The sequence below is a fragment of the Pyxicephalus adspersus genome, chromosome 2, assembly GCF_032062135.1.
Source record: "Pyxicephalus adspersus chromosome 2, UCB_Pads_2.0, whole genome shotgun sequence".
NCBI classification, from domain to species: domain Eukaryota; kingdom Metazoa; phylum Chordata; class Amphibia; order Anura; family Pyxicephalidae; genus Pyxicephalus; species Pyxicephalus adspersus.
The window spans coordinates 142682369-142710118 of NC_092859.1; the positions used below are offsets into that span (position 1 = coordinate 142682369).

At 38.6% G+C, this 27750-nt stretch overlaps 1 protein-coding gene across 1 annotated transcript in view; it reads right to left on the bottom strand.

Annotated features, from left to right (window-relative positions):
- The window catches only part of MCTP2 (multiple C2 and transmembrane domain containing 2), a gene marked incomplete in the record, with an annotated part of 128402 nt that overhangs the window by 81736 nt on the left and 18916 nt on the right, over positions 1–27750 (bottom strand). Inside the window, 2 exon segments of the mRNA XM_072402684.1 lie at positions 155–217; positions 6138–6683. Of these exon segments, the coding sequence (XP_072258785.1) occupies positions 155–217; positions 6138–6632 (558 nt within the window).

The following is a 27750-nucleotide window of genomic DNA, read 5'->3' on the forward strand; positions in this document are numbered from 1 at the left end:
CCTCCTCTAAAGTTTTGTGTGTCTAGCCAAATTACAAATTGATCTATAGTTACATAGACAAACAATTCTAACCTTTCATATTCCTATCAATGTACAGGATATATAATACATACATAATACTTTAGATATGAAGTGAGGAACAAAAGCTACTTACACTAAACTCTTCCGAATGTTGCGATGATATTGAAGAGTTCAAGTCAATGCTTCCTGAGCCATCCTAGAGAAATAAATACAAGGAAGATAAAATGACTCCTGGACTAATATGAAACAAAACAATAGAATAAAGCAAAACAAAAGAATAAAAAAATATCTAGCTTACATAGACTAACAGTACAATAAATTCTACGATTGAACTCTCAGTAGATGCAAGCGTTTGTACAAAAATTGAGTAACAGAATAAAAAACTGAACTCCAGTAAGGTCCTGTGTAATTACCAACTTTCTGAAATTCACTAATTTCATTTTTAGGTACGAAAAAAAAAAAGACAGGAAATGTGCCGTAAAGCAGGCATCAAGGATTGGGAAAATGCAATTCATCATGGTATATGGGGAAATATATCAGAATGCCACCTTAAAAAAACCTAAAAAGATCACTGGTTTCATGCAACTGGCTCAGCTAAGTGGTGTGGACCTTCTGACTTTGCAGGCACCATTGAGAGGTAGACCAATCGAAGCTCAAGGAACCTCTAGCGAACTCTAGAGAAATCCCAGGGTGGTCCCTGTTTAAGAAAGACTTCTTTAGGTCTTACAGATCTCTACATGAGGAGAGAGTGGAAGTAAATAATTGCGTACATCATTAGTTATGTTAATTATTCTTGCATTTCTGATCCAGCACTTTTCTAGTGATCGTAGAAAATCAGAGGGTTCAAGCGATCATTCTTCTACTATAATACATTGTAGTGGTGGGGGAAGAAAGGAATGATATGGCCAAGGTTCTAAGGTAGGGAGGTATGACAAATGAGAGAATTTTTCCTAATTTTAAATAAATATATGGGTTTGAATAGACTGCCAGTACCCAACAGTCAAATGCTGTTCTTACGTTGGTTATTCTAAGGAACATCTGCAAGACACTGCATGTGCAATAACATAAAGGTCTACCAAACAAAAGGCTACAGTGCTGGAAATAGGTATACCACATGCTAAAACAATGAACTGGTTTATAAACCTGCAGATCCACAAAAAGTCTTTATAATGAATCCTTCAAGGCCCAACAGCTGGGTTAGTTTCCTGACACTTCAACTTCAGGGTACTGAGCGGAGCCAGCCAACAAAACAGTAAGCTGATCCTCTCAGTGAATCTGGCAGTCAGAACATGTCAGGGATTTAAGAGAGAAAGTGACTGCCAATACCAACCTAGGTTAACTCATTCAGCAACAGCTAGAGAGTCGTGCTGTACTGAGAACCAAAATGTCACAAACAAGGTGCAACTCCCCTGATATATATTAAGAATGTCTTAGATGGTATATTTCATATTCCAACAATAAAAATCATTCTTTTTTTCTTACTAAAAAGCCTTTGCGGTATCCCACTCCTACCTGGAAAGTTTACAGAAATTTCTAAAATGAATAATGTCAACTGCCATGCTGTTGCAGCTCAAACACTATGTAATCAATTTAAAACAACATTAAAAGAAAAAATTACAACATACAGAAGGAAGGAAGATACTTCTAGTGAGCACTCATCTGCCCATACTGGAGGGCAGAAAACAAAAAAAGGAACATAAAAATGACTTATAGAAAGAATGTCTGCCACCTCATGGCAAGACTGCAAGTAAAACCCAACATGAGTCATCATTAAGATTCCTCACAATAAGGCAAAAACAGGTTTCTCTGCATATCTGTTTATATCAAATCTGTTTATATCAAATCTCAGAGTTCGGTGTCCTGAAAAAAATCACCTAAAATCCCTTCTCCATGGTCAACCATGCTACCATGCTGCATATAATATGGTTGTACTCCCTACTGTAACAATTTGTAGTAAAAGTGAAAACTTTGTTACATATGTCTATGTTGTTTAAAAAAAATGGTCAAAGCACAGAAGTTTATGGACCGGCCCATCCTTGTGAACTAATGCATACCAAAAGAGGCACTGACTCAATGTATTTGATTAGGGACTGCAGGAAAGTAGTATGTTGCATGTATGATGAAATCTCCAAAACAGCAACACAAAATGAAATTGAAAAAAACAGTTAACAGAGTTGACTTTCTAACACTTCTATGCTATGTAGTCAACCACACTTGGGCACCTTTATAAGTGCCTGAGAGAAGTTTTTTTTCATCTGCAGCTTTTGACAAATGCTTTGTCATTCAGTTAAGGGCAGTTCTTCCTCTGGAGGAGATAAAGCAGCCACATGGCCAGAAGCAACATGTCGCTTGTGTGAACTGTCTCACAACCTCACCGCAAATGCAACTGTCTGCAATTGCTTGCACATAATGGTTGCCAACCACTATGTGTAGATGCAGGGTTTGGAATGCGATACAATGATGCAATTTCCCTGAATTGATTTAACTGCTAATGATCTTCAGAGGATTTGCTGCACATTCATTCAACCCTGTCACTGGAGTAAACCTGCTTTAAATAAGCCCATCATAAAGAGGATTCTTTAAAAAGTGTACTTAAACTCAAAAATGTCACTTTACATAAAAGGGTAGACCACCCTTCTAGTGAGCACTCATCTGGCCGTACTGGAGAGGGCAGAAAACAAAAAAGGAACATAGAAATGACTTATAGAAAGAATGTCTGCCACCTCATGGCAAGACTGCAAGTAAAACCCAACATGGGTCATCATTGCGGTACAATGATGCAATTTCTCTAAATTGATTTAACTGCTAATGATCTTCAGAGGATTTGCTGCACATTCCTTCAACCCTGTCACTGGAGGAAACCTGCTTTAAACTAGACCACCCTTTTATGTAAGGTACAAATTCTGTTGTTTAAAAACAAAAAGGATGCAGCGCCGCCCCCTAATTCTCAATCGCCTAGAGATTGAGAGTGAATGGGAGCGCAAAGCCTCCCGGGATACCTAGGTCAGGCATCCCGGGAGGCTCTTGGGTGCTTGGGCATGCACAGAAAGAGCCTTTTTGTGCAAAGAGAAAAATTTGCCGATCTCACGCGTTCACAGTGTTTTTTTCAACCTACATCACCCGATCTCACACCTGCATCGGGTGACATAGGAAAAAGAACCAAGAAGAAGAGAAGAAGATAGCGCCGCCCAGAGCACCGACTCGGGGGCGGATGCCGAGACGATGCGGGACCCGATGCAAGACATCTCCGGATGAATCAGACTGCCCTGTGCGATTGAAGTGTATTTTTTTCAGTTTAGTTTCTCTTTAATTTAAATGGCACCACATTTCCAAACTTTTTAAGCTATTTTAAAATGTGTTTCTTTGTAAAGAAACTGTCCTTCCCATGATAGGGTTGTGTCAATGATTTATATGTATTTGTCATCAGTGGTCTTGATTTAATTAGTTTACATTTACATTATATGTAGGCTGCTATTAAGGAATACAACAGCTATTAGAATGCATTGAAAAACACGGATCCCAGCGCTGCTATGTAGTTCTTAGGTTTGAGCTAAATGATAAAGATTCTATTAAAAAGACTTGGCAGACTGAACAGGATCAGCTGGTTTGTTTAGAAGATAGGGTTTCTCCCTATTTCAAGTTAGATTTACTAAGTTGCAATAAAACATTCAATTTGCATTCAATTTGATTCAGTCGATCTTAGATGCTTTTACTCTTTAATCTTTGCCAAATGTAGAAAGGTGTATGGACTAAGAGAAAAGCTATTCCACCTCTGTGGTTGAACATGTCATTGAACATGGCACCAAACGGCCTTACATGCTCTCAGCACTGCAGGCCAGGTCTTTCGTAAACTCCTAGCTTAACGATCAATTCGCTTGACGACCAGGTTGCAGGAATGAAACCTGGTTGTTAAGTGAGGAGCACCTGTATATGCATTTAGCTTGATGATAGCTGATGAAGCACCTTAGAAATGGTAAACTTATTCAAATCTTGACACTTTTCTCTTGCCATTCCTTACTTTTGTTCAATGTGGCTGCCCATCACTGTAAAACTAAAGGTGAAGAGCAGGGGACAGCAAGCCAGAGTCTCCTCTGAAACACTTATGCAGAAATAGAGTAAAACTATGAACACACACTAAATGATTGTAGCCAAAAAACAGTTGTGCTTGTCGCGAGTGAAAATCTAACGCATGTACAGCGGTTTCCCAACATTGTTCATCAATCCACCCAGGCACACCACTCAGGGTGCCGCCTTCTTGTGGGGCACTCTGTGTACATTGCCTATTCATTCACCTCTTGATGGAAATGACGAAAGATAAATTTCAGTGACAGTAACCAGACTTCTGTTTAACATCTGTGTGGGGCTTACATCCCACGGATTGAAGATTCTACAGCAATCCAAAGCTTTTGCAACCTGATGCCTGCTAAACGATTGAGTTGTATTAAATATTTAAAGCATAATTAAACACACAAAAAAAGATACGCAATAAAAAAAAAAAATCAACCATTTAAGTTTTCATTGTCTTACTTCTATTTTCATGTTGAAGCAATTGTTAATGGCATTAACTAAAGTCAGTGTGAGGAACCTTGTGCTGAGGCTGTTGCTCAGTTCTGCCCTACAAAGCACTGCATTTTAACAACTAAAGTTCAGCTTTAAAATTCAAATTAGTATATTCTGTAGAGTCTTTCAAAGTAAAGGATAATACACATGCCCCAAATGATTTTAGTTGATTAATTTACTACCTGTTCATGTCTAGTCCCTACTGATCACAAAAAAAACCATTTCAAACTGAAAAAGTTAATCATTTTAGTTAAAAGCAATACAATTGTTATAATTAGCCCAATGTCAGCTCTTGGCCCAGGCTGTGAATTCTCAGGTTTCAGTTGGACCAAAGTTTACAATTTATTAGTTTGCTCAAAACCCTTCAAATAGTTTGCAAACAGCCAAACCCAACAGACCTAAGGCATGTGACTTAAGAACAATACACATCCTGTTCATTGGATTGCTTAACTGACAACTTCCTGGTGTACTCTATGAGCCTCACCTATTGATAATATCTGTGGACAGATAATCAAGAAAGTTGGTTCTGTCAACGTATCAACAAATGGGTCAGTTAAATAAAAAGCTATTATCTCATCTCAAATTCAGAGATCAAGCTATGCAATCCGAGACTTTCAAGTAAGCTGTTCTAAATTTTAGCTACATAATGAATATCTATAAACAAAACAGAAACATTTCACATTAGTTCTACATCTACAGAATCATTATACCATGGCTGTTACAATGTTAGTGCCATTCCTAAAGCTGCTTATTTTCTATGTGTAGGAAATACCAGAATACCAAATCATAAGGGGGAATTAAAGCAGAACAAATTAATAAAATTAAACAACTGAAGAACATCTATGGTAGAAGAGACACTATGGGGTCTATTTAACATTCCTGGTGGAGAATTTTCTAGATCCATGTGTTTCAGTGGCACGGATTCAAAAAATGTAGGTGTAAGTAAAATCAAAACATATTTTTAGGGTAGGATGGAGTGTTTAAGGGTTAGAAACATCATTGGTTTGAGAGATTAGGCCTTTACTGTCCTGTGACCACTGTCAGCAGGAGGAAGAGTAAGCAAAATTTAAAGCTAAAGATTTATTACTGTAGCAACCCTTTGCCTGGTAGGAGTGTAAATTTAGATTTTTATCTAGTGTGAATGCTGTTAGCCAGCCAGAATTATAAATATTTTTCTGATTTCTGCAGGATGAGTCTACTAATTTGGTGATTTAATTTTTCCCTGTTGCTGGAAAGGCTTTCAATAAAAGAGTAACATGAAACCAATCTAAAATGAGGAGTGTTTTTTGACCAAACACGACCAAACAATCGATAAATACCTAACAGAGTGGGTTTGTGTCGTGTGGAACGATTTCACCTGGGCCTGGGGCTGCTTGCCCTGAGGTCATCTGCAGAGTCTAGTTGGGCCTACTTGGAGCTTTTCTAGATCTGGTCTGCCCGAGAAAGGGGCCTGGCCAGAGCTGTGTGTTCCAATGATGCTATATTAAAGCACCAAGAGTTAGGCCTCTCCCAAGGGAAGATTTGAAAATTAGATCTGGGGTGTCGGAGCCACTTACCTCAGATTTCTTATCACTCAGGCTGTCAGACATGCATTCTTTGTGCAGCAAGTCCAAAATACTCTTATCCTCATATTTGTCATATTCCTCCTGGTCGTCCTCTTTGGTTTCTGAATCTGAAGTTTTTACTACTTCAGTTTCTGTAACTGTAATTTCCATATGAACTCTGTCTTGATGTACCCAGCTACTACTTTCTTTTGAATGTTTAATGTACTCCCTTTGTCTGCTGTGTGTCACTACTGGAGATGAATGGCTATTTGAAATAGAGGTAGATTCAATGGTGCAATCTGTATAATCTGTCTCCTCCTCAATGGTACATCCAATATCCATCATATTAGGCACAGAGACACTCATCCGATCAGAAAGAAGTTGCCTTTTCCGAAAGCCTAGGATTTTACGTGAGCCTCTCTTGGTACGTTTGACTGATAAATTCTGCAATATAGGACGAGTCCTTTCTTTCAGAGACCCCCAAACTGATGGCTTATCCAACTCCATGGCTGCCAACAATGGCGCAGATCAACCACTCCTTCAGGATTTTATTTTCACCTGCAAGAGCATAAAAACAAATAAGTTGTAAAGCAGAAATCAGGATTACATTTAATAAATGTCTATGTATCAGACCAGCAGAAATAACAGCACTAACCAATCCTGATGTCATGTATTGTAGACCATGTGCTCATAACCCATTACGGTCTGCATCGAATGATATATTAAGATTTGAATTACCGTATTTTTCGCCGTATAAGACGCTCCGGCATATAAGACGCACCCAATTTTAAAGCTCCGTTAGGGCAGGGATCAGCTTGCTCCCGGGTTCCGTGCTTTGCGGGGGCGCGTGTGCCGGCTTCTTCTCGCTGTGCTCTGCAGGAAGGAGGAGACACGCGCTGCAGCCAGCATCGAGGAGAGGAGAGAAGAGGAGACGTACGCATCGGGGTATCGGGTGAGTATGTTGTTTTAATTATTTTTTAAAACGGCCTTTGCCGTATAAGACGCACCCACTTTTCCCCCCCAGTTTTGGGGGAGAAAAAGTGCGTCTTATACAGCGAAAAATACGGTATATTCAGATCGGAAAAAAACGACAAGTACAGATCAAATGAACCCATCAATGAATACTGAAAAATCCTAAAGGTATCCCCAACCAAGGTCAAACTGATGCCAAGGACACAAGCCCAAAGCCCTGAACATCATCAAACTAACAAATATTTTCTATAAGCACTAGTAAGTGTTGAAGTTAATTGTGCTAGCACACACACATTCATGAGTAAAATAAAAAAAGAATGATATTAAAAACAAAAAAGTAAAGGTCACTGCCTTGTGGTCTGATTAGCTGACTCTTGGTACTCTGGGAATACCTTTTCTCCCCCAGCTGTATGTTATGTTTTTTTGTTATACTTTTTTTCCAGATGTCTTCAGAATGAACATGTGCAATGCTGGGTCTTCTTCACCACTTCTCTGGTGTGATGGGGTCTCTAGGGATAAGCGAACAGCCCTTATGTTGAGGCATCAAAGTCGCTTCCTGCATTACTGTACTGTCAATAAAGGAAATGAAGGTGGTGCCTTGCACTCACAGTATGTCCTCAGTCGGACGGAAGATCTCTGCGCCAAATCAAATCTACCGTGGGGTACAGCTTTAGGGTAAATTAATAAGTACAGTACACATGGTCTAAGAACAGTGTATATTGCACAGTCATCTGGTCAAGCTAAAAAAGTCTTTTTATAACATTATGTAAGATATTACTATGTAGCATACATACATGTTTAATTGCTCATGCATCTTTTCTGCATTAGCTGTAGGGACAGCAAAATAGCATTAAAAGCATGTGCTCAATTTACCATAAAACTTTCTTTTCACTTCCTCTTATAATATGACATACACACAGCACACCATGCTGCTTGCTCAAACAGCCGCACAGTATAAACAAGTCCTTGACTCACCAGCGCTAGATGAACACTAGCTCTGGGCACCGGGGAACAATTTGAACAACTTGCTGATTTGTGGAACAGTTGATCTCTTCTTAAAGCCAGGTTTAGTGTTAAAGCAAAGTGGTAACAGCTCTGCAGCTAACATGCCAGACACAGGCATTTAATAATTTCTTTTCTCCTCGGGACCCAAGGAATAGAGCAAGTAAAAAAACAAAAAATCTATAAGACCAACAAGATTATAGTCAGTCTAATATTGAAAACAACTAATGATATATTTCCATTGTCCAATGTTATGTACCGCACCACAAACATTCACAATTTCTTCAAAATACTCATACAAAATCTGTTTTAAAAATTAACATTATATGTTCTATATGATACAGACAGTAACCTGGACACTGGTGACAGAAAACATTGGAATTTGTCAAAAAAGCATAGTCATTGTTTTCTTTCTATCTGATCAATTTCCACATAACCCTTTAGAATATTTATGATTTTGTTCCTCACTCTATTCTAAGGGATTAGGGAAAACCACTGTATTTTTTATGGAGGAGAGCAAAGCATAGTGCCAATCAATTGCCCTCCCCTCTGCACAGAACAGCACTGTGTGTACAACACATGTTCATACTCCTGTCATTGTAAATATTCATGAAAGAGAGGCCCGTAGCCGTAAGAATTAGGGATGGGCTAGAAGGTCCGAGCTACCCTGGTCAAGATCATTTCTGCACAGGGCTATAGAAAGAAGGTATGATGACAGATGAATGTCACCATGATCACAGAAACAGAATTTTTCTTCAAAGCAATTTAATTTTTTTTGGGACACCAATGTATATCAGCCTGTACTTGAATGTGAGGATTGAATAACACTAACTCTGTGAAAGAGGCTCACTGAACCATATGCAGTATATACCACACAGGTAGTGGAGATGGAAACCTATGCAAATCAGTAGAACACACTTCTACAAAAAGATAACCTAATAACTTAGAGTTAAATGTATCTTAAGGCAGTTTTTTTCCCTTTATTATTAACAGTAGCTAATAGTGACATTTGTTCCTCCCACCGAAATAAGATACTACTATGTCCTGTTTTGACATGCTTGTTTGGACAAATCAAACACAAATGTATTGTGTTTCAGTCACAATACAGTGGCCTCCACTTTTTCCCCTCATAATTGGGGTGGGGGATACAGTTTACTCTTACTATTTTCCCTGTGGTGTCCCAAGGACAGAAAGTGATGGCATGTCTCATTTCTTACATGAACACATTTCCTATGTAGAGTGAGAAAGGCGTTAAAAGTATATGTAAGGATTTTATTAATCCCTGTGACACTAATACCCTCTTATTTCCTGCCATGTGATCGTCAGGACAGGAAGTGAAGGAAAATGCCCCAATAAATAAATATACAGCAATAAAAATTAGACAAAAGTTTGAGCTGTTCTCCACTCGAATATAAAAATTAGAGTGTAGTTGACCTTTAAAGTGAATCTAGCCAGCTTTAAAATCTACAGGTAATCTCCGGGTTAAGGACATCCAACATACAGATGACTCCTAGATACGAAGGGGGCTTCCCAGCTCCCTGGTGTGCAGGGTGGAATCAATCTGTTGCTAAACACAGCTAAGGTTGTGGGTGATCTTAAGGACTGAGCTCTTCTGTAACATCTTTTAGCTCTTTAAAGACAAAAACAAACTGCAGTTATTTCTTTTTGCATATAAAAGCACAGCTTGCTCCAGAAGTTAGCGAATGTCTAGGCTCCATGATGTTTTTTTTTTAGAAAAACATCTGTCCTAATTGCATTTCTTAAAATAATGTGCCTGTTCCAACTTACATTCAAATTCAACTTAAGAACAAACCTACAGTCCCTATCTCGTATGTAACCTAGGGACGGCCTGTATTTTATAGGCTACAGCAGTGCAGACACTTTGTAGTCACTGCAAGCTATGTACAGAAGAGACCATCATCTGTATAGTGGTGCCCCGACATCATTTGGTGATCCACTGTTGCTGTATCTTTAAACCAATGCAAATGAAGACCCCATTTGTTCTGTAATGATGAGGATGCATTAGGATGCCTCCCATTCGACCTCTGCATAGGACAGAACAGTGATGTCTGCATAATGCTTGTTCATTTTGTCACTGGAAATGATTACTAAAGAAAACATAGAATAAACATATATAAACATATATAATATACAGTGTACTAGGAGGAGCCCAAAATTCCACACATTGATGATGACAACTGTGAAATTCCAAAGTAATTAGCATCTTCACCAGCACGTTCCTGGTTACTGCAGCAGGAGTCCAGCTTTTAAATAGCTTTTAGTTTACAGTCAGCTTATATATCTACAAAACAAAATGACTCATATAACATCAGGACAATGTTTATCACTGAGTAAACACCCATGGAACGTAAATTATGCAAGGATCACCAATGGATGACAACTTCCAACACGCTCCACTATGACGCATAAAGAGTTCCAAGAGGTGGCCCTCTGCAAATGTTGCAGTGTTACTTATATGCTTAATAAAAAGATGATGCTTATTTGTAGATATGATACTGCAAAATATCTGCTGTCACTGAAGCAGCTTCTCCTGTGGTTGGAATGTCATCACAGGATGATTTGTGCACAAGACTTATAAGCAACTGGTGTCACCGTAGGAAAGTATACAGCAAATCTGAAAAATTAGGTTAAGGGTTGGTGAAGAGCCCTCTTCTTTCCACAATCACAATAAAACTGCCAGTGTGGCCTTCATGGCACTGAGAAAGAAAGCAACAGCCTCGCCCAATAATCAACCAATGTCCACAGAAGCATTCTTGGTAGTAAAGAAATTCTAATGGACTTCTTTGGAGCTGATGATATTAAAAGGGAATTTGTACTAATCAACAGATAAATATAGTAGAGATTACATTGATATAAAAAAAAATATTATAACCACAACTAGAATAGGTTTTGCTATAAAGTTGATAACTACATATAAGTTGCCAGTTTTTACATATGCCATATTTACTTATTAAATAAATAGGTTCTGCTTACTTCTTTGCTTTGCTATACAATGGTGCTGCGTAACCATTTTTTCTTTTTCCAAATCTATTATTTTACTAACTAATTGAAAACAATGCACTTCCTATCTAAACGCTTATTCTAATGGTTTGTTTGACTTCACTAAACAACGAAGCTCCATTTAGTAACTAATGTACAAAACTTTGTATTTTAATATAATAAAAATATAAAAAAAATATATAAAAAATGTAAAAATCCTGCAGTCAGTAAAATTATTATTAAAGTGTTTTTAGAGCCAAAACATTTTTTTTGGATGGAGTAAGGAAAAGTACAAACTCATGTTAGCGTGTCTCCTACTCTGCCTGACCTGGTGACCAGCGTTTCCAGTACAGAAATAGACAGGGATTTTATTAGAAGGTGAGGGAAAATCTGTAAATAGGGGCACCTGTTCTTTTTCATTTTAGAGAATATCCCCCTACTTCCTGTTAGTCTCTGAGGCGTTAAAGCAGACCTATCATTTTTTTTTACTTTTTATAAAAAAGTCATCACCCTTTTGTATAAGGAAAAGTTTTGTTTTTATATATTCTTTTTTAACCATTTAACATTTAAATAGGAGGCCGTGGTGGTAAAGATTGAATAGGATGCGGAGCGTTACTCCTTCTGCACATTCCTGATATTGGGCATGCACAGAAGAGCCTGTGTTCTAATCTCACGCATGCGCAGTGATTTTTTAAAAAACATTTCCACAACAGTGTCACCTAATCTTGCGCCTATGCACTGCGGCCAAGAACCCGGAAGAAGATGGAGGTCTTAATTCTATATTTGATCCAGGGAATAGCTGACTACTTACACTACAAGAACGCCATGCCCCAGTCTGCCTTTATTGCAATTAAAAACATAAAGGCCACTGATGATGTCAATAAATCTAAAACACAGCATGTAATCAAAACAGAGAGATTTAATAATTTTGTCAATGTACTAATGATAGGAAAAGGAGGAACCAGGAAAGGCAATCTACAAGAAGATTAAAATTTACTTTTAAAGGTTTGCTTTGCATGTGGTCTATAAAAATATTTCAGTGGATATGCAAATATTAATAATAAATCATTCATGTAGATCAGATATGCTGTTCAGTATTACAGAATTACTTCTAGTTCAGTTTTCAACTTGCAAAACAGTCAAAGCTTATGTCACAATGGGGGTGGAGTAGACAGATTCCGCCTCTTGATATTGCACACTTTAGTTAACATAAATAAAAGCTAAAGACCAATTTCCTTTTCAACAGGAAGAGCCGCAGGAGTAATTCAGCTCTGCCGTCACAATACCTCAAAAAAGCGAGGTTAGTTCAGGAGTTGTGAAAATAAGGATATTACATCGAGCTCAATAACAGTGGTTCCAATAAAGCAATTTGGCTGCCATTCAAGTCTCCAAGGAAAGAAATCTGTGTCTGCAGCCCAGGCTCTGCTCGAAGAAAGAAAACCAAAGGAAAAAAGCCATTTATGTGAAGTATACCCTACAGGTCCCTCAGTCATATCCTTTACTGACTTAACAAGGCGTCACACCCTTATTCCTTCCTATAGAGAACACTTAATGCTTGCTGTAAACATGAAAATTCAGTGGAATTGTACTGCTTCTAACAAACAAAACAGGTCATTAATATTGGTGATATGCTAAAATTAACTTGTACTGGATAAAACAGTGTGGCGTCCAGACAAATCGGATGTTGGGGATGCTAAACTTCAAGATAGAAATAGCAATTAAATATACAGGAATACATTTTTTATCTGTAAGCTAGACCAAATGGACACTATAAATAGCATACTGATAAGTGGCAGTTTAATAATAAATTATGTTCCATTTAAATGTTTATAATCTCTAAACTGAACTATAAAAGCTCCCATGCTCTATTCATTCTAAACGGCTCCTGCCCAGCTCTGGAGAATTTGCTATCTACAGTGCAGATTCTTGAAAACAATGACAATTTGTCCAACAGTATGCCAGCCAGAAAGTTATTGCACATACATAGATCTCCTGAAGTCCTACTCAGTTCTCTCTGGCAGTGACACCAATTACAAAACAGACAGCCTCAGTAGGTTAACATAGAAGCATACACTAACAAGCAAAATGCAGAATATGCAAGAGAGGAGCAATAATAGGGTGGCATTGGACACTCTGTAAAAAGGAGGTTTTAAAGTGCTCTACCCACCCAGATAGTGGCAGATTTAGCCAACTGTGTGCCCCTGTGCAGAACCAACTTGGGGCCCCTCTGTTAAACTGACTTGGCGTTCCTATAGAGGACCCTGTTGGCTGAAGAGGGACCAGGGCCGTCATGCAGTAGTATGCTACACACCTTCTTTGGTGGGCCCCTCAAACCAGTGTATGCAATAAAGGTAGGAGAGGTAAACTACAGCAGGGTTAATAAAAGCTGGAGTGTACCAGTGATGCTGGAGAAGCTGGGATTGGAGGGGGACAGTAAGGCTAGGCACACAAGTGCAATAATTGTCGTTAGAAAACGAACGATTAACGACTGATCAACAATTATTCACGATTATTTTGAATGATTGTACTGTGCACAATTCTGTACATGCTGAAACCATACGATTGTTAAAATATAATACACTAATAATGTACACACACTAGATACAATCGTTTGAATGATGCAGGAAGTGACATGTAAAGGAGAAAGTGTATCACAGAACAATCCACGATCACTGAACGACCGTACACACAATAGATAGTGAACGACTGCCACCCAATCAGATCCGCAGGGGCGGTCGTTTGTTTCCAGCAACATTCCTTGTTCGTCTTGGTTGTTGTTGACCAGTTTTTGTGCGCTTTTTTTGTTAACGATTATCGGCCGATCAGTTGTTAATCGTTCATTTCCAATAATAATTATTGGAATTGCATGTGTGTAAATAGCCTAAAGCAAAGATGGCAAAAGGGCAGAAAGGCACAGTACCGAGCAAGCATTGCAGAAGTAGGCACAGTGCCGTGGATACGATGGAGAAATAATAAAAGAGCAAGTCAGGATGCATTCAGGGAGAAAAGGAGAGGTGCAGTAGAGGAGAGGGAGAGAGAGAGAGAGAGAGAGAGAGGGAGAGGGAGAGAGAGAGAGAGAGAGAGAAGATGCAATAGAAATACAACATTGTTGTCCAACAATTCCATTTTTATGATCACAACTGGTCTATAAGGACCTCTACTTAGAAGCCATTTTGCTCAGAATTTAAAAAACACAAAGTAAGCAAAACTCTATTTTAGAATTAGAGAAAGTGAAAATGTAACAGATTGGTGGAAAAAAATAAATAAAAATGAGGAAGATGAAAAATTTCCATGGATACATATCTACATAAGAATTCTGGCTAATTTGTGGTTTTCAAAGAGGAACCAATTGTGAAATTATCAAATAAACAAATCATGCAGAACATAATTTGTTATATCAAATACTAAAAAAAGAAAACACATGGCCTAAAATACCCATAAACATTTAATGACTGTCTTTTCAAAGAAATTGTTTGAAATTCAAACTCATTATGCAATTCAGGTACGGAACAAACTTACATTTTAAACACTGGAGACTAAAATTAGCAGAAATCCTGATTTACTAGTTCAGAAGTGTTTATTTCAATTTCCCATGTTTCCTTCGTAATACAGCCCATAGCCAATACATAACTCCTATATATATGGACAGTGAAAACATCCATGGTTGCATAGTTTCCTATAGAATGATAACACTTGTATGCCTTTATGAGTGTTTGCATTAGATTTTATTACCAGCTAATTAAGTCAGTTTAAACAAGAATAATGAGGTTGTAAAGTGGGGTATTTATCCCTAAATGGATTGTGTGTGCTTTAGAGAGATTGGTAAAAGCTGAATGTTGAGTAAATAAAGTGTGATTTATGGGGGGCACCTTGGGACCGTCCTAGGGAACCTCTGCTATATTTACTATATCCTCGGCTCACAGTATATTAGTTTGGTGGTTAGTAACAAGAATGATTCCTACACTGCTCACCAATAAGAAAAATGTCACCCTTACAGATAACCAAAAAGATCATTGCTATCAGTTAAACTGACCTGGGAGGCACAAATTGCTCATTTCTCTAAAAAAAAAAACATAGTAACTTCTGTAGAAACCCAAGGTTTCCATGGAACATTGCTTGAGATACACTGATCTAGAACATATCTGTTAGAACTTCACTCTATTGAAGAACAAAGCTGGCTGAAGAACTTTCTGCATCTAAAACACTTTTTGGTGCATTGGATGTCTGGTTACTCAATGTTTGCTTAAGTTCCACCAACTGTTGCCTAGACATAGAATATAAATACTATGCAATAATATTAATAGTAGGCTAAAGAATTAGTATTTGCTGAGTATTAGGATAATTTTCACCATTATATCAAATAAAAATATTGATTTCGACACAAAAAACAGGTTTTTCTTTTCAAACAATAGTAAACAATCAAAAAACCTAATACACACCCTGTATGCTCAATTTTTAATCAATATTCTGTCCAAAAATCTAACATAAATTCGCTGTTTGTCTTTAATCAATTTTTGTTGAATCAAATGTCTAATCAATTAAAAATATTGCACAGAATACATAATGCATGCTTGCAATGCATTCTATGAGACAAAATTTGCATAGGATTTTGCTTTAATAAAAGAAAATCATTGTCAGATTTAAAAAAGGAAGTTATAAAGGAAAACCAGAAAAAATTTAAACATTGATAACATCTACAAAATATTGACGTCGATTGTGTAAACTCAGTGAAAATTTTTCCATTTCTTATAATAGGTAAAACGGCCATTTTTAACCATTGCCCAGCAAATACCACTTTCCATCTTAAATTTATACATGTAAATTTACCTGCCATTGATGCTAATCTCTGAATTTTTAATTCCACAAATTTGATTGCTGGAATGAAAAAAAAAACACTGAAGGAGAGAGGTACTTCTGGCAGCCAGCAAAGAAGCTAAGATAAGGCTATGAAAAGCAACCACCACGCAGGATATCCACCTCATCACATCCTCCACAAAGGTTCCAGTGGAAAAAGAAACCTTTCTAAAGTAATCCGTGATGTATTTATTTTCAAAGAACAAATAATGTAAACCATATATTTTCCTGGTTAACCACCGATGAATTACACTTAGAATTATACTTTGTAATGCAAACAAGTAATTTGTACATATTGATTTTTTGGGTTTACGAAAAAGATTTAAACTTTGTGATCTATTAAAGCATTAAAAACACTTTTTCAAATCATTAGTTAGTTAGTTGTATGTTTTCCTTGTGTCTCCATGGGTTTCCTCCGGGCACTCCGGTTTCCTCCCACATCCCAAAAGACATGCAGTTAGGTTGATTGTCTTTCCATCAAAAAATGTCCTTGGACTACGTTAATGACATATGACTATGGTAGGGACATTAGATTGTGAGCCCCTTTGAGGGACAGCTAGTGACATGACTATACTGGACTGCATAATATGTTGGCCCTATATAAATACTGGATGATGACAATAAGTAGAGAAAAATGTATTAAAACAAAGAGGGAGATATCTATCAAAGTTTTACGTTGACTTTGCAGTACAATAAATTCTTTTATATAACTTCTTTTATACCCTTGATACCCCTTAACAAAAATCACCCAATGTTACTGGGAGCATTTACCTATAAATTGTAATATGAATTAATATTTTCCATGCTTCTATCTTCTACATCACAGAGCATGATGTTACTGTCTTTTAGGGAAGATCCCTGAAGAATGCAGTGCAGGTGAAATCTCATTTCCCTGAAAAACCCCTTGAAATAACTTATGTCCCCGGGGAACCTATGAATATTATTATTAAACGGGATTTATATAGCTCCAACATTTATTTATCCACAATAAATAGACTGTGACACCGGAGGACGAGAGGACCCTGCCCCAAAGAGTTACAATCTAGGAGGTGGGGAAAGTAACATACAATAGGAGGGTAGATAATTATGATATAATTAGGAATGCCTCCTACATCAATGATCATAGATAAATGGTATCTAATAATTTGACCGGAGAGCCAACTTCTCATTGCACAAGGAACCCTCGCAACGTTTTTAGGAATCCTGGTTGAGAAACACTGCTGCAGACAATCCAGTCTATTGCAAGAATGTCTTCTCAACAGATATAGGATTCTCTTTATTCAAAAGGGTTTAGCAGGAAGAAGTATAATGCCACCCCTGCCTAGGCACTTTAGATGGGAAACATGGAGGAAGGGTATTATAAATCTTTTTTCTTTATAAGTCCATTGTGCACCTAGTAACACCAGGTGATGGTCAAGGAAAGAAAGAGCGCAGACAGAACATGCACCACTTTTTCAATGTACTTTTCATGAGCCATGGAAGGCAATTATGCCACGTGGCAGCACACACACAAACACACACACTGCATAGTCAAAAAAAATCCTTAAGCCTGTGGGGGCAGTGTCATGATATGGTGTGCCTGTGGGGGCAGTGTCATGATATGGGGTGCCTGTGGGGGCAGTGTCATGATATGGGGTGCCTGTGGGGGCAGTGTCATGATATGGGGTGCCTGTGGGGGCAGTGTCATTATATATGGTACCTGTGGAGGCAGTGTCGTGATATGGGGTGCACGTGGGGCCAGTGTCATAAACTGAGGTTGCTTCAGGTGGTCAGTTTTAGGTTCAGCAACTTTAGGTTCCCTAAAAACGAGGTCAGGTGATTACCTAAAATAATAATACTTAATGACCAGGTTTTCCCATCGGATTTTGTCTAATGGATTTTTCTTCCCTGATGGCACAAAAATGCTCCTATATGACAATACCAAGACTCATTGGGCTCAGACTGTGAAAGAGTGGTTCACAGAATACAAGACGTCACTGTTACATATGGATTGGACACCACAGAGTCCAGACCCTAACCCCATTGAGAATCTTTGGGATGTGTTAGTGATTACTTTACACAGCACTCAGACTCTCCCATCATCAATACAGGATTCTTGGTGAAAAATTAATTCAAGATTGAAAAAAAAAAAGACACTGTTAAGCTTTTTGAAATGATACCACAGTGAATGGGGTGCTGCAACCTAAGCTAAAGGCAGTCCATGTAATCTAACTGATAATTTAAGATGAAGACTTTTTATTGGATGAAAGCTCCACTTTAAAATGAACACAGCTTCGGCCTAAAATCAACATTGACTTTGCATTATGAACATTACTGGATAAATAGCCTCTACTCTTTAATAAACCAAGCCTAAAACTTGTTTGCACACAAGCCCTTCCAAAAACAATAGACTTTCTCGCTTGCATTTTTATCTAACATAGTGGGGTTGACTAACAAAAGAAGCAGAGAATCTTTACTCATATACATGTGAATATTTACTTATGCAATCAGGGGAAAAAAATTCCCATCACATTTAATATCCAATTATGTGCAGATCACATATTGAGAAATCTGAAGCAGGGGCAAGGTACCAAATATGTTCAGACTAGTTTTGACGCATACTTAACCCTCATCCCAAACAATTCCCTTAAAAAATATGGTTTCTTAATGTTGGGCCCATGAATGAACACAAGCAGTGGCCTAGCCAATAGCCTAAACTCACTGGTAAGTTTACATATATTGTTATATAAAGTTTATATTCAAAGTAAAAAGAAACAAATAAAAGAAAATATATGAACCTAATCGAAGGTGTGAATATATTTCCTGTATACAAGAAAACCATAGATGGTGGAATATTATGCCATGTCATATCCCCTGTGAACACAAACACTGAGGAGCCTGTTCATATCAGTGTGGTAAAACCAAGTCAACACTGTGTGCAATGTGTACTCATTTATGTAGAAGCACAATTTACATCTCTGTTAATAATCATTAATGATGTTTCTTCACTTCCCGGAAATCTAGCAATCTTTCACTTCTCTAAAGTAAGCAGAATTTCTCTGCCTATACAGGGCAGACATATGAGTCCTATCAGAAGAAACAATGCAGGTTTCTGAGCTCTATGAGATATAATGCAGACATGTGGTTCCCCCCTCAGCATAATCATTGCAGACATCTGACCCCCCCATCAGCATAATTATCAGTGCGGACGTGTGGTCCCCCCCATCGGCATTATCAGCGCAGACGTGTGGTCCCCCCCATCGGCATTATCAGTGCAGACGTGTGGTCCCCCCCATCAGCATTATCAGTGCAGACATTCCGTCCCCCCCATTTGCGTTATTAGTGCAGACATGTGATCCTACCATCAGCATTACCAATGCAGACATGTGGCCCGTCCATCAGCATAATCAGTGCAGACTTGTGGCCCGTCCATCAGCATAATCAGTGCAGACGTGTGGCCCCCCCATCAGCATAATCAGTGCAGATGTGTGGCCCCCCCATCAGCATAATCAATGCAGACCTGTGCTCCCCCCCCTCCAGCATTATCAGTGCAGATATCTGATCCCCCCATCAGCATAATTATTGCAGACATGTGATCCCACCAACAGCATTATCAATGCAGACATGTGGCCCGTCCATCAGCATAATCAGTGCAGACGTTTGTTCCCCTCCATCGGCATTATCAGTGCAGAAGTGTGGTCCCCTCCATCGGCATTATCAGTGCAGACATGTGGTCCCCACCATCAGCATTATCAGTGGAGACGTGTGGTTCTCCCATCAGCATAATCAGTGCAGACGTGTCCCCCCCCCCCAATCAGCATAATTAGTGTGCAGTCATTTCATCCCCATCAGAATTATCAGTGCAGACATCTTTGCTCCATCAGACAAACAGTGTTCTCTCCATCCCTTTTATAGCTGGGCAAACCACCCGCCACTTTTCAATAACCACCGCCACAATACAGGGGCACTGGACAGTTGGGGTATAAAAAAAAAAAAAAAAATAGAAATAAAAGCGGGCATACTAAGAGGTCGGGCATTAGAAAGTTGTAACAAAGTATAGGGGCAAAATTATTATAATTACAAAATTATAGGGGTTACTAGATGGCAACAACTGGGAACACTAAATTTGTCATGTGCTGACCTGCCCACTTGACCAGCCACCTATAGTTTCTTCCCACCCAGCTTAAAAAAATTAAAAAACAGAGATCAGCAACAGTTCAAAAATGAAGGCGTCAAAGACGGCAAACATCATCTATGGTAGAAATGCATGTATTACACTGAACACTTCATCCATATACTGTGACATCCTTCTTAGAAATACCATTTTTTCATTGTTTTAATGTTATTATTATACTGCAAGAAGTCTGAAATACACAAAGATGCCATTGTTTTCTGACACTGAACGAAAAATTTTAAAAGTATCTAAGTCGTCAGCCTTATGAGCAACTGTTGTCAAGCCTTAAGAAAACAAGGAGTCATTAGCAACATTTACAAACTCATCACTAATCTAACTTTGTGTGCTTTCCAGTTGAAACAGGGATGCCCAGGTGGCAGCTAAAAGCATCCGGTTTTGCATAACATACTTAACCATTGCTAGTGTATTAGCAATTAAGGATATGTCCTCGCCTGTACTTTGGGCACACACACCCATAAGGTATCCTGCAAAAAGCATAGCCAACATATTCTTACTATTATGCAAGAAACTGCGGAGATACCTAACAAATTCCAGCATTACATTTTGCATATAAACAGCTATTGAACCCTATCATCTTCTTGTTGTAGATACACGTTTTGGCACAGAGGACAGAAAGGACATAGAGTACATAATGACATCTGTGTCCTTAGTAACACTACTAGTTATGATCACTTAAAACATACAATATATTTGTACTCTCAAAAATATAGTGGATTTTACAAAAGCTACAACACGTTGTCAGTGCTCAGGAAACATTCTGCAGAGTCGTTGCTTCAACACAAACAACTAAAATGTATCCAAAATTTAATAGATCAACTGCAAAATTAGCAATACAAACTTCCAGTCATGAGGTTTCTTAAATTGTGTATAAAACTAATAAATACATGCCAAGTTTTAATGTCAATACCCACTTCTTCATGCAGTACAAGCTTTGAGAACAGACATTGTCAATAAGGGTTCTGTGGAAATCTAGGGCCCCTCTAGTAGTTGTTAAGGGTTCCTTGATTGATCCCCCATCTAATGGAGTCTGCAAAGATCCAGGTTCAATGTCATTTGGTGGAGCAAGTAGGATGACACCAGTGATCTTTTAGTTTTCTTGAAGGGTAGCATTTGGCTAACATTGTAAAGGAAATTCTTTTCTGATTATCACCATAATGAGGACATTGTTCCCACCATCCTTGATTGAATGTATTTCATCATGGGTTCTCTGAGACCTGAAATTTATTTTAAGAGTTCTTCAGGGGTATTAAGGCTGAGGGAGACAATACATGTAGTGCCTACCCACAGTACCCTAATGGAGAAAAAACAGGGGTGACAGTAAGCAGTTCAGTACCACTCAGTGCTGCCCACTTAAGACACATAAGAAACAAAGCTGCAGTGTGAGCGGCCAAATGGCTGGCAAGAAAGTGCCAACTGCTGGAAGACAGGTGTGATTGCTTGCTTCCGGCACAGGTTTGAACCATTCCAGAGGCTGCTCTGGAAAGCTGCTGCAATGCATGTTATTATCCTAAAGCTTGCTATGGGCTGCACGGTGGCTCAGTGGTTAGCACTCTGGCCTTTGCAGCGCTAGGTCCCAGGTTCGGGTATCAGCCAGGATACTATCTACATAGAGCTTGCAGGTTCTACCCGTGTTTGTAAGGGTTTCCTCTGAGTACTCCGGTTTCTTTGCACATTCCAAAAACATGCAATTAAGTCAATTGGCTTCCCCCTAATATTGACCTTGGACTGTATTAAAAACATGACATGACTATGGTAGGAACCGCTTTGAGAGACAGCTGACATGATTATAGACTTTGTACAGCGCTGTGTAATATGTTGGCGCTATATAAATACTGTGTAATAATAATAATAGGTGGATCCTCATATCATACATTTTCCTAAACAGCAGATGAAAAGAAAAAAAAAATCTGAAACCATCCCAAAAAACCCAAAAACCTAATTATTTAATAAATTGTTCAAGTATGTAAACATATTTGTAGATATTTGATAAATGGAGACCTTTGCCATTGGGCTTACCCACAGCTTGTCCGTAGATGTTTACACCACTTATCCCGCTCTCATTTTGCTCATGGTTACTGTACGCTAATCATCTTCATGCTTCTTAGCAGTTAAACCAGCATGAATAGATAAGGCCTGGCTGTGACAGGTGGAGTCACCTAATGTATTGAAAAAATGTATTTCTAGAAATCAAACAAGTCACCAACAGCATCTCTTTCCCTTCTGCCTCTCACATGGACTTCCACGCGCTGACGTTATAACAATCCAAATTTAGAAAATACAATGCATTGGTTAGGATGGAATAAAACATGTCCTTAATCCTACCGTTTATCTTCAAACAAATGCCTCTCTCTGCTCCCTGTGGCTCTGAGTCATATCCGTCGACATCTGGTCCACTAACACGCTTTATTACCACTTTACAGGTGCTACACGACTGCGTTTCACATCATTGTAAAGGTAATAGCTTAAAGGATGACTAAACACATGTAATGGTTTATGAAAAGAAGATTAATGTGAAAAAAATTCTAAAATGTATCAGCAATAACATGACAGAGTAGTGCTAAGTGCCCACTATTAATTTTGAATCCAATCATTGCATGAATTGGGAGTTAACATAGAAAAAACAGTTCAAATGATTATCTTGTACTGGGCATGGATTTTGTGTTGCAGCAGCCGGCAGCTCGTACTGCACTTTGGTTGTGCAGTGCATTTTACACACCATATTACCTAACCACACATTTTCAGAGGTGTAGGGAGCATGGGAGTGCCTGTAATAAATTCACATGAACACCGGGGAGAACATGCAATCATTTTAAAGATATGTCCTTCTTGGGATTTGAACCTAGGGCCACTTACAGCTTAAACTGTTGAAACCATTAATCACCTACTTCCCTTCCAAAACAAATGATGTTATATATATAGTTACATAGTAGGTTAGGTTGAAAAAAGACATAAGTCCATCAAGTTCAACCACTAGGGAAATAAACATATCCTAGATATAAAACTCTATAAGACATAGTTGGTCCAGAGGAAGGCAAAATAAACCCCGGGTACAATTTGCTTCAACAGGGGAAAAAATTCCTTCCTGATTCCATGAGGCAATCTGATGTTCCCTGGATCAACAGTCACTGTTATTTTTACTTTAAAGCCTTAATCCCCAGTTATATTCTGTGCTTCTAGAAATCATCCAGCTTTTTCTTAAAGCAAATCTATAGTAGTTGATGAAACTTCCTGAGGGTGCTGATTCCACATTTTCACAGACCTTACAGTGAAGAATCCCTTCCATATCCGGAGCTTAAACTTCTTTTCCTACAGACGCAAAGAGTGCCCTCTTGTTCTTTGTAATGATCTCAAAGTGAAAAATTGGGAAGGAGAGTTCTCTATATGGACCGTTTATATATTTATACAGGGTGATCATATCCCCCCTTAAACGTTTCTTCTCAAGGGAGAATAGATTCAGTTCAGCTAATCTCTCCTCATAGCTGAGCTCCTCCATTCCTTTTATTAGTTTAGTTGCCCTTCTCTGCACTCTCTCCAATTCCACAATGTCCTTTTTGTGAACTGGTGCCCAGAACTAGACTGCATATTCCAGATGAAGTCTGACCAATGCTTTGTAGAAGGGGCAATCAGATATTCCTTGGATTAACGGTATCTGTTGTCTCTACTTTGAAACTTTAATACCTAGTTATATTCTGTGCTTCTAGAAAAGCATACAGCTTTTTCCTAAAGCAATCTATAATACTTGCTAAAACTACCTCCTGAGGGAGCCGATTCCACATTTGCACAGCCCTTACTGTGGAGAATTCCCCAGAGGACTAAAATAGTAGAATGTCCAGGGTTGTCACCCTAGGCTAGTAGTTCAAGTAGCACAGGCCATACCTGAAGAGAACCATTGTATTAAATATACACCTCAAAACATTGCAGAAAAGCTCAAGTGCACTGCAAAATACACTGGTCATGTGAATGAAGTGTTAACAGGAAACCAGAATAATAGGGCAAAAGTAAACTAACAGCACAAGAAAAAGGTTCAATCCATTTCAATTAGAGCATAATTAACCTTGTGTATTATTTTTAAAAGCAGGGTTAAAATTTGTCAGCATGACAGTCTTTCAAAATAATTGCAGTTGCAAATAAGTTGCAAAACCGGATTTGCAACTAAAACTCTACCAAAGACAAAAGCAAAGACTGTCTCCGTTCATCTCCTTTCTAAAGATGTCACAGAGCTAAGAGATGGCTGACTGTATGAACCTTATGGAAGAAAACACTTTAGAATACAAAAGCCAATTTTCCCGAACCTGTAGGAAAGTTTAATGTAGACAAAATAAACACATGACAATTCTTATGATGATATTTGAATGTGTGACTATCTGGATCCTTCTGTCCTAAAAAAAAAAAAGGGGTGAAGCACCTCCGCTTTCTGTCTTGATTGCTGTGCTGATCAGGACTGAATGGAAGTGTAGAGCCTCCCCAGCTACCTACGTCACGCATACCGGGAAGCTCTTGGCTGCTCCTGGGATTTAGTGGCATTTTCTTTCACTAAGGGGAAAGAGATGCGGTTTTCATACACATGCAGTGGGATTGTCTCTCTTTTTTGTCCTTTTTACAGCTAGCTATGACAACCAATTTCACACCTGCACAGTGCGAGATTGGGTGATGTAGCAAGAAGAAGGCTGACGATAGTGGCGCCCAGCGCTTCCTCCATGCCACGCATGTTTTTTCCTCCATGCATGTTTTTCTTAGACAGTACTTCTGCAAATTAACCCATTTAGCTACACTTTAAACAGGGTAATATTGAGATGAATGCTTTTGTTTTTGCAAAATCATCTATCTTTTAAAAATGTTTAATTGTAGTAGCATTGCCAAAAGATTTTTCAGATGCTATGTGAAACATCCAAGAGTGGTAACAGCTCCAGCCATTTACATTCTTCCCGCCAGTCTGGCAGGCAACTCATCTCAGCATAAGCAGGTCTGGGTGGGGATTGTATTCTGTGATCTGCAATGTAGCCCACACAGAACAAAGCAGAGTTGGATGACATTTCCAGTTCCCTGATTTAGGTCTCCTAAGCCTGAAGAACTCCGCATACTGGCCCCAGGATATGTCTGGTACAAGTTTTGCCAGCCACCCAGAATGCAGTACAAAAAAGTATTTAACACATTAAGGTTTAGAGCTTTATTACAGTAACAATAGGCTAACTTGTGAAGGTATATTCAAACAAACTAGAAAAAGACTGCAAAATTACAAGTACACCTAATCAAAATGATATAAAAATCAAATATTTAGATGGCTATGGGTGCCGATAATGGAGAAGACTAGATCATTAAGATATCTATGGGTGCCAACAATGCAGAAAACTAGCTGGCAGATCTCATATGACTGGTTGTTCTCTTTGAGAGATTTTTAGGTCTTGCTACATGTGATCTCAGCAGACAGGAAGTAAATGAAAATCTGTAACAGGGTAAAACAAAGAAAAAAAATGTAAATAGATACTAGCTATCACTTACTCAACACAAAAAACATTTAACATGCTGTGCCTTTCACTTTCTAACTGGTAAAATGTATACTTACCTTCAATCCCGCAGCACAGTCGATCGGTCCAGAGGTCTCTTTCATCAGCTCCAGTGTCGTCCCGGTATCCGTCTTCGGGATGGCGCTCCAGGCTGCTGCCATCTTCTCCTCTTCTTCCGGGTTCTTATTACTATGTCACCGGACCCAGGCGCGACATCGGATGTTGTAGTTGGGTAAAAGAACTTGCCAACCTCACTGCACATGCATGAGATCAGCTTTTTTTCCCCTTTTGACGAAAGGGCTGCTTCTGCGAATGCCCATGCTCGGGCATGCGCAGAAGGAGAACCCAAGAGCCTCCTGGAGTTTTGTACTTAAAAAAAAAAAAAAAACAAACACCGAATTTTTTATTATTAGTAGTATTATTTTAAATTACTTAACATAAAAGCGTTGTCTACCCTCATGTAAAGTGAAAATTCAGTTTTAGGTTTAGGTACGGTTTAGGATATAAGTTTTGACGTGATGTCAAATGTTTGTTTGAATGTGCTCATGGTTCATTTCAGCTGTTTTCTACCGTAATGCACCAATGAGTCCAAGTGTATAATGTACAGGTTTGTGAATATCAAGCCTAATACAACATGTCTGGCACCACGTGTGGTGACCACACTGTGTCTACAATCTAATGTAGTATTTCTCAACCAGAATTCTGTGAACCTTAGGCTTCCATCAGAGATTGCTAGAGGTTCCTTGAGCAATGTGTGCCTCTCAGGTCAGTTTAACTGACACCAATATTGATTGGTGATATTCTTCCCAAGGACAAGCAATTTAAGGGGTATTCTTCCCAATGAACAGCAAACTTATGTACTGTTCTAAGAGACCCCCATTCTAGTGGGGGTCTCTTAGAACCAAAAAGTTATTTTTAGGCGTTCTACCATGTTAAAGGGAGAGAAAGGTTGCTCCAGGATCTGCTGCCTGAGGATATGTTCTTTCCCTAGCTTATAGATGCCCCAATCAAGAAGCCTCCTGATATAGAAAAGGCTCTCAAGTGAACCAATACTATTTAGAATACAGGACCCCCTGCAACTTAAAGATAAATTATTCAACAAGTAGCCCCTGCATGGGGTGCTCAGATAACACAGGGACCCAAGATTCTGCCACTGGGAGTAAATGTAATTAAACAAGTGACCCAGATATCTTGGGGTAGGGATAGTATTGCTCAGATATCAGGGTGAATAAATTAACCTTGAAAAGAATAAAACATTAAAAATACCACTACTGAAATTAAATGAATCAGTAATAAGATAGCAATAATACCTAATTGTGGGGGTACTAAAAATATTGAATACTGTAACTAGTTTTGCACCCCAATGCCTGCTGGATACAGTTCAGAATAACAGCACTGCAAAATAGCTTCCTATAATTACATCAGAATATGGGCTTTTTTTCTGTGTACTTTTAGTGTGGGGCCCCAGCATATGAAGTAAAACAAACTGCAGGATATGACCATATTCACAGTTTACCAGGCTCATAACTGCCCCACAGAGTGTGCCGCCGAGTTTGCCCCCAGCCTGTAATAAAGGCGTCCAGAATTAGTCCATGATAAATTAGAAACAGTTGGTAAACTTGCCATACGGAGATTAATGTTTCATATAATCTGACTGAATTCTTCATGAGTAAATGTGGAAATAAACTGAAAACAGAACTTGGCACCAACCTCAAATCATTCTTGTAAATGGCATTCTGGCAACTTATTAGATTTTTTTTCTGGAGGAGTAAAACGAAATTACTGGAATCACCAACAATAATGAGTTATATAAGGTTAAACTACAGGCTAAAAATCAGTCATTACATTCACATTATTATCCAGTATTTATATAGCACCAATATATAACACAGCACTTTACAAATTCCATAGTAATGTCACTAGCTGTCCCGCAAAGGGTCTCACAATCTAATGTCCCTACGATAGTCATATGTCATTAACACAGTCAACACAATTAACCTCTCCGCATGTTTTTTGGGATGTAGGGAGAAAACCAGAGTACGCAGAGGTAACCCATGCAAACCCAGGGAGATCCTGCAAATTCCATGCAGAGAGTGTCCCAGCCGAGCTTAGAACCTGC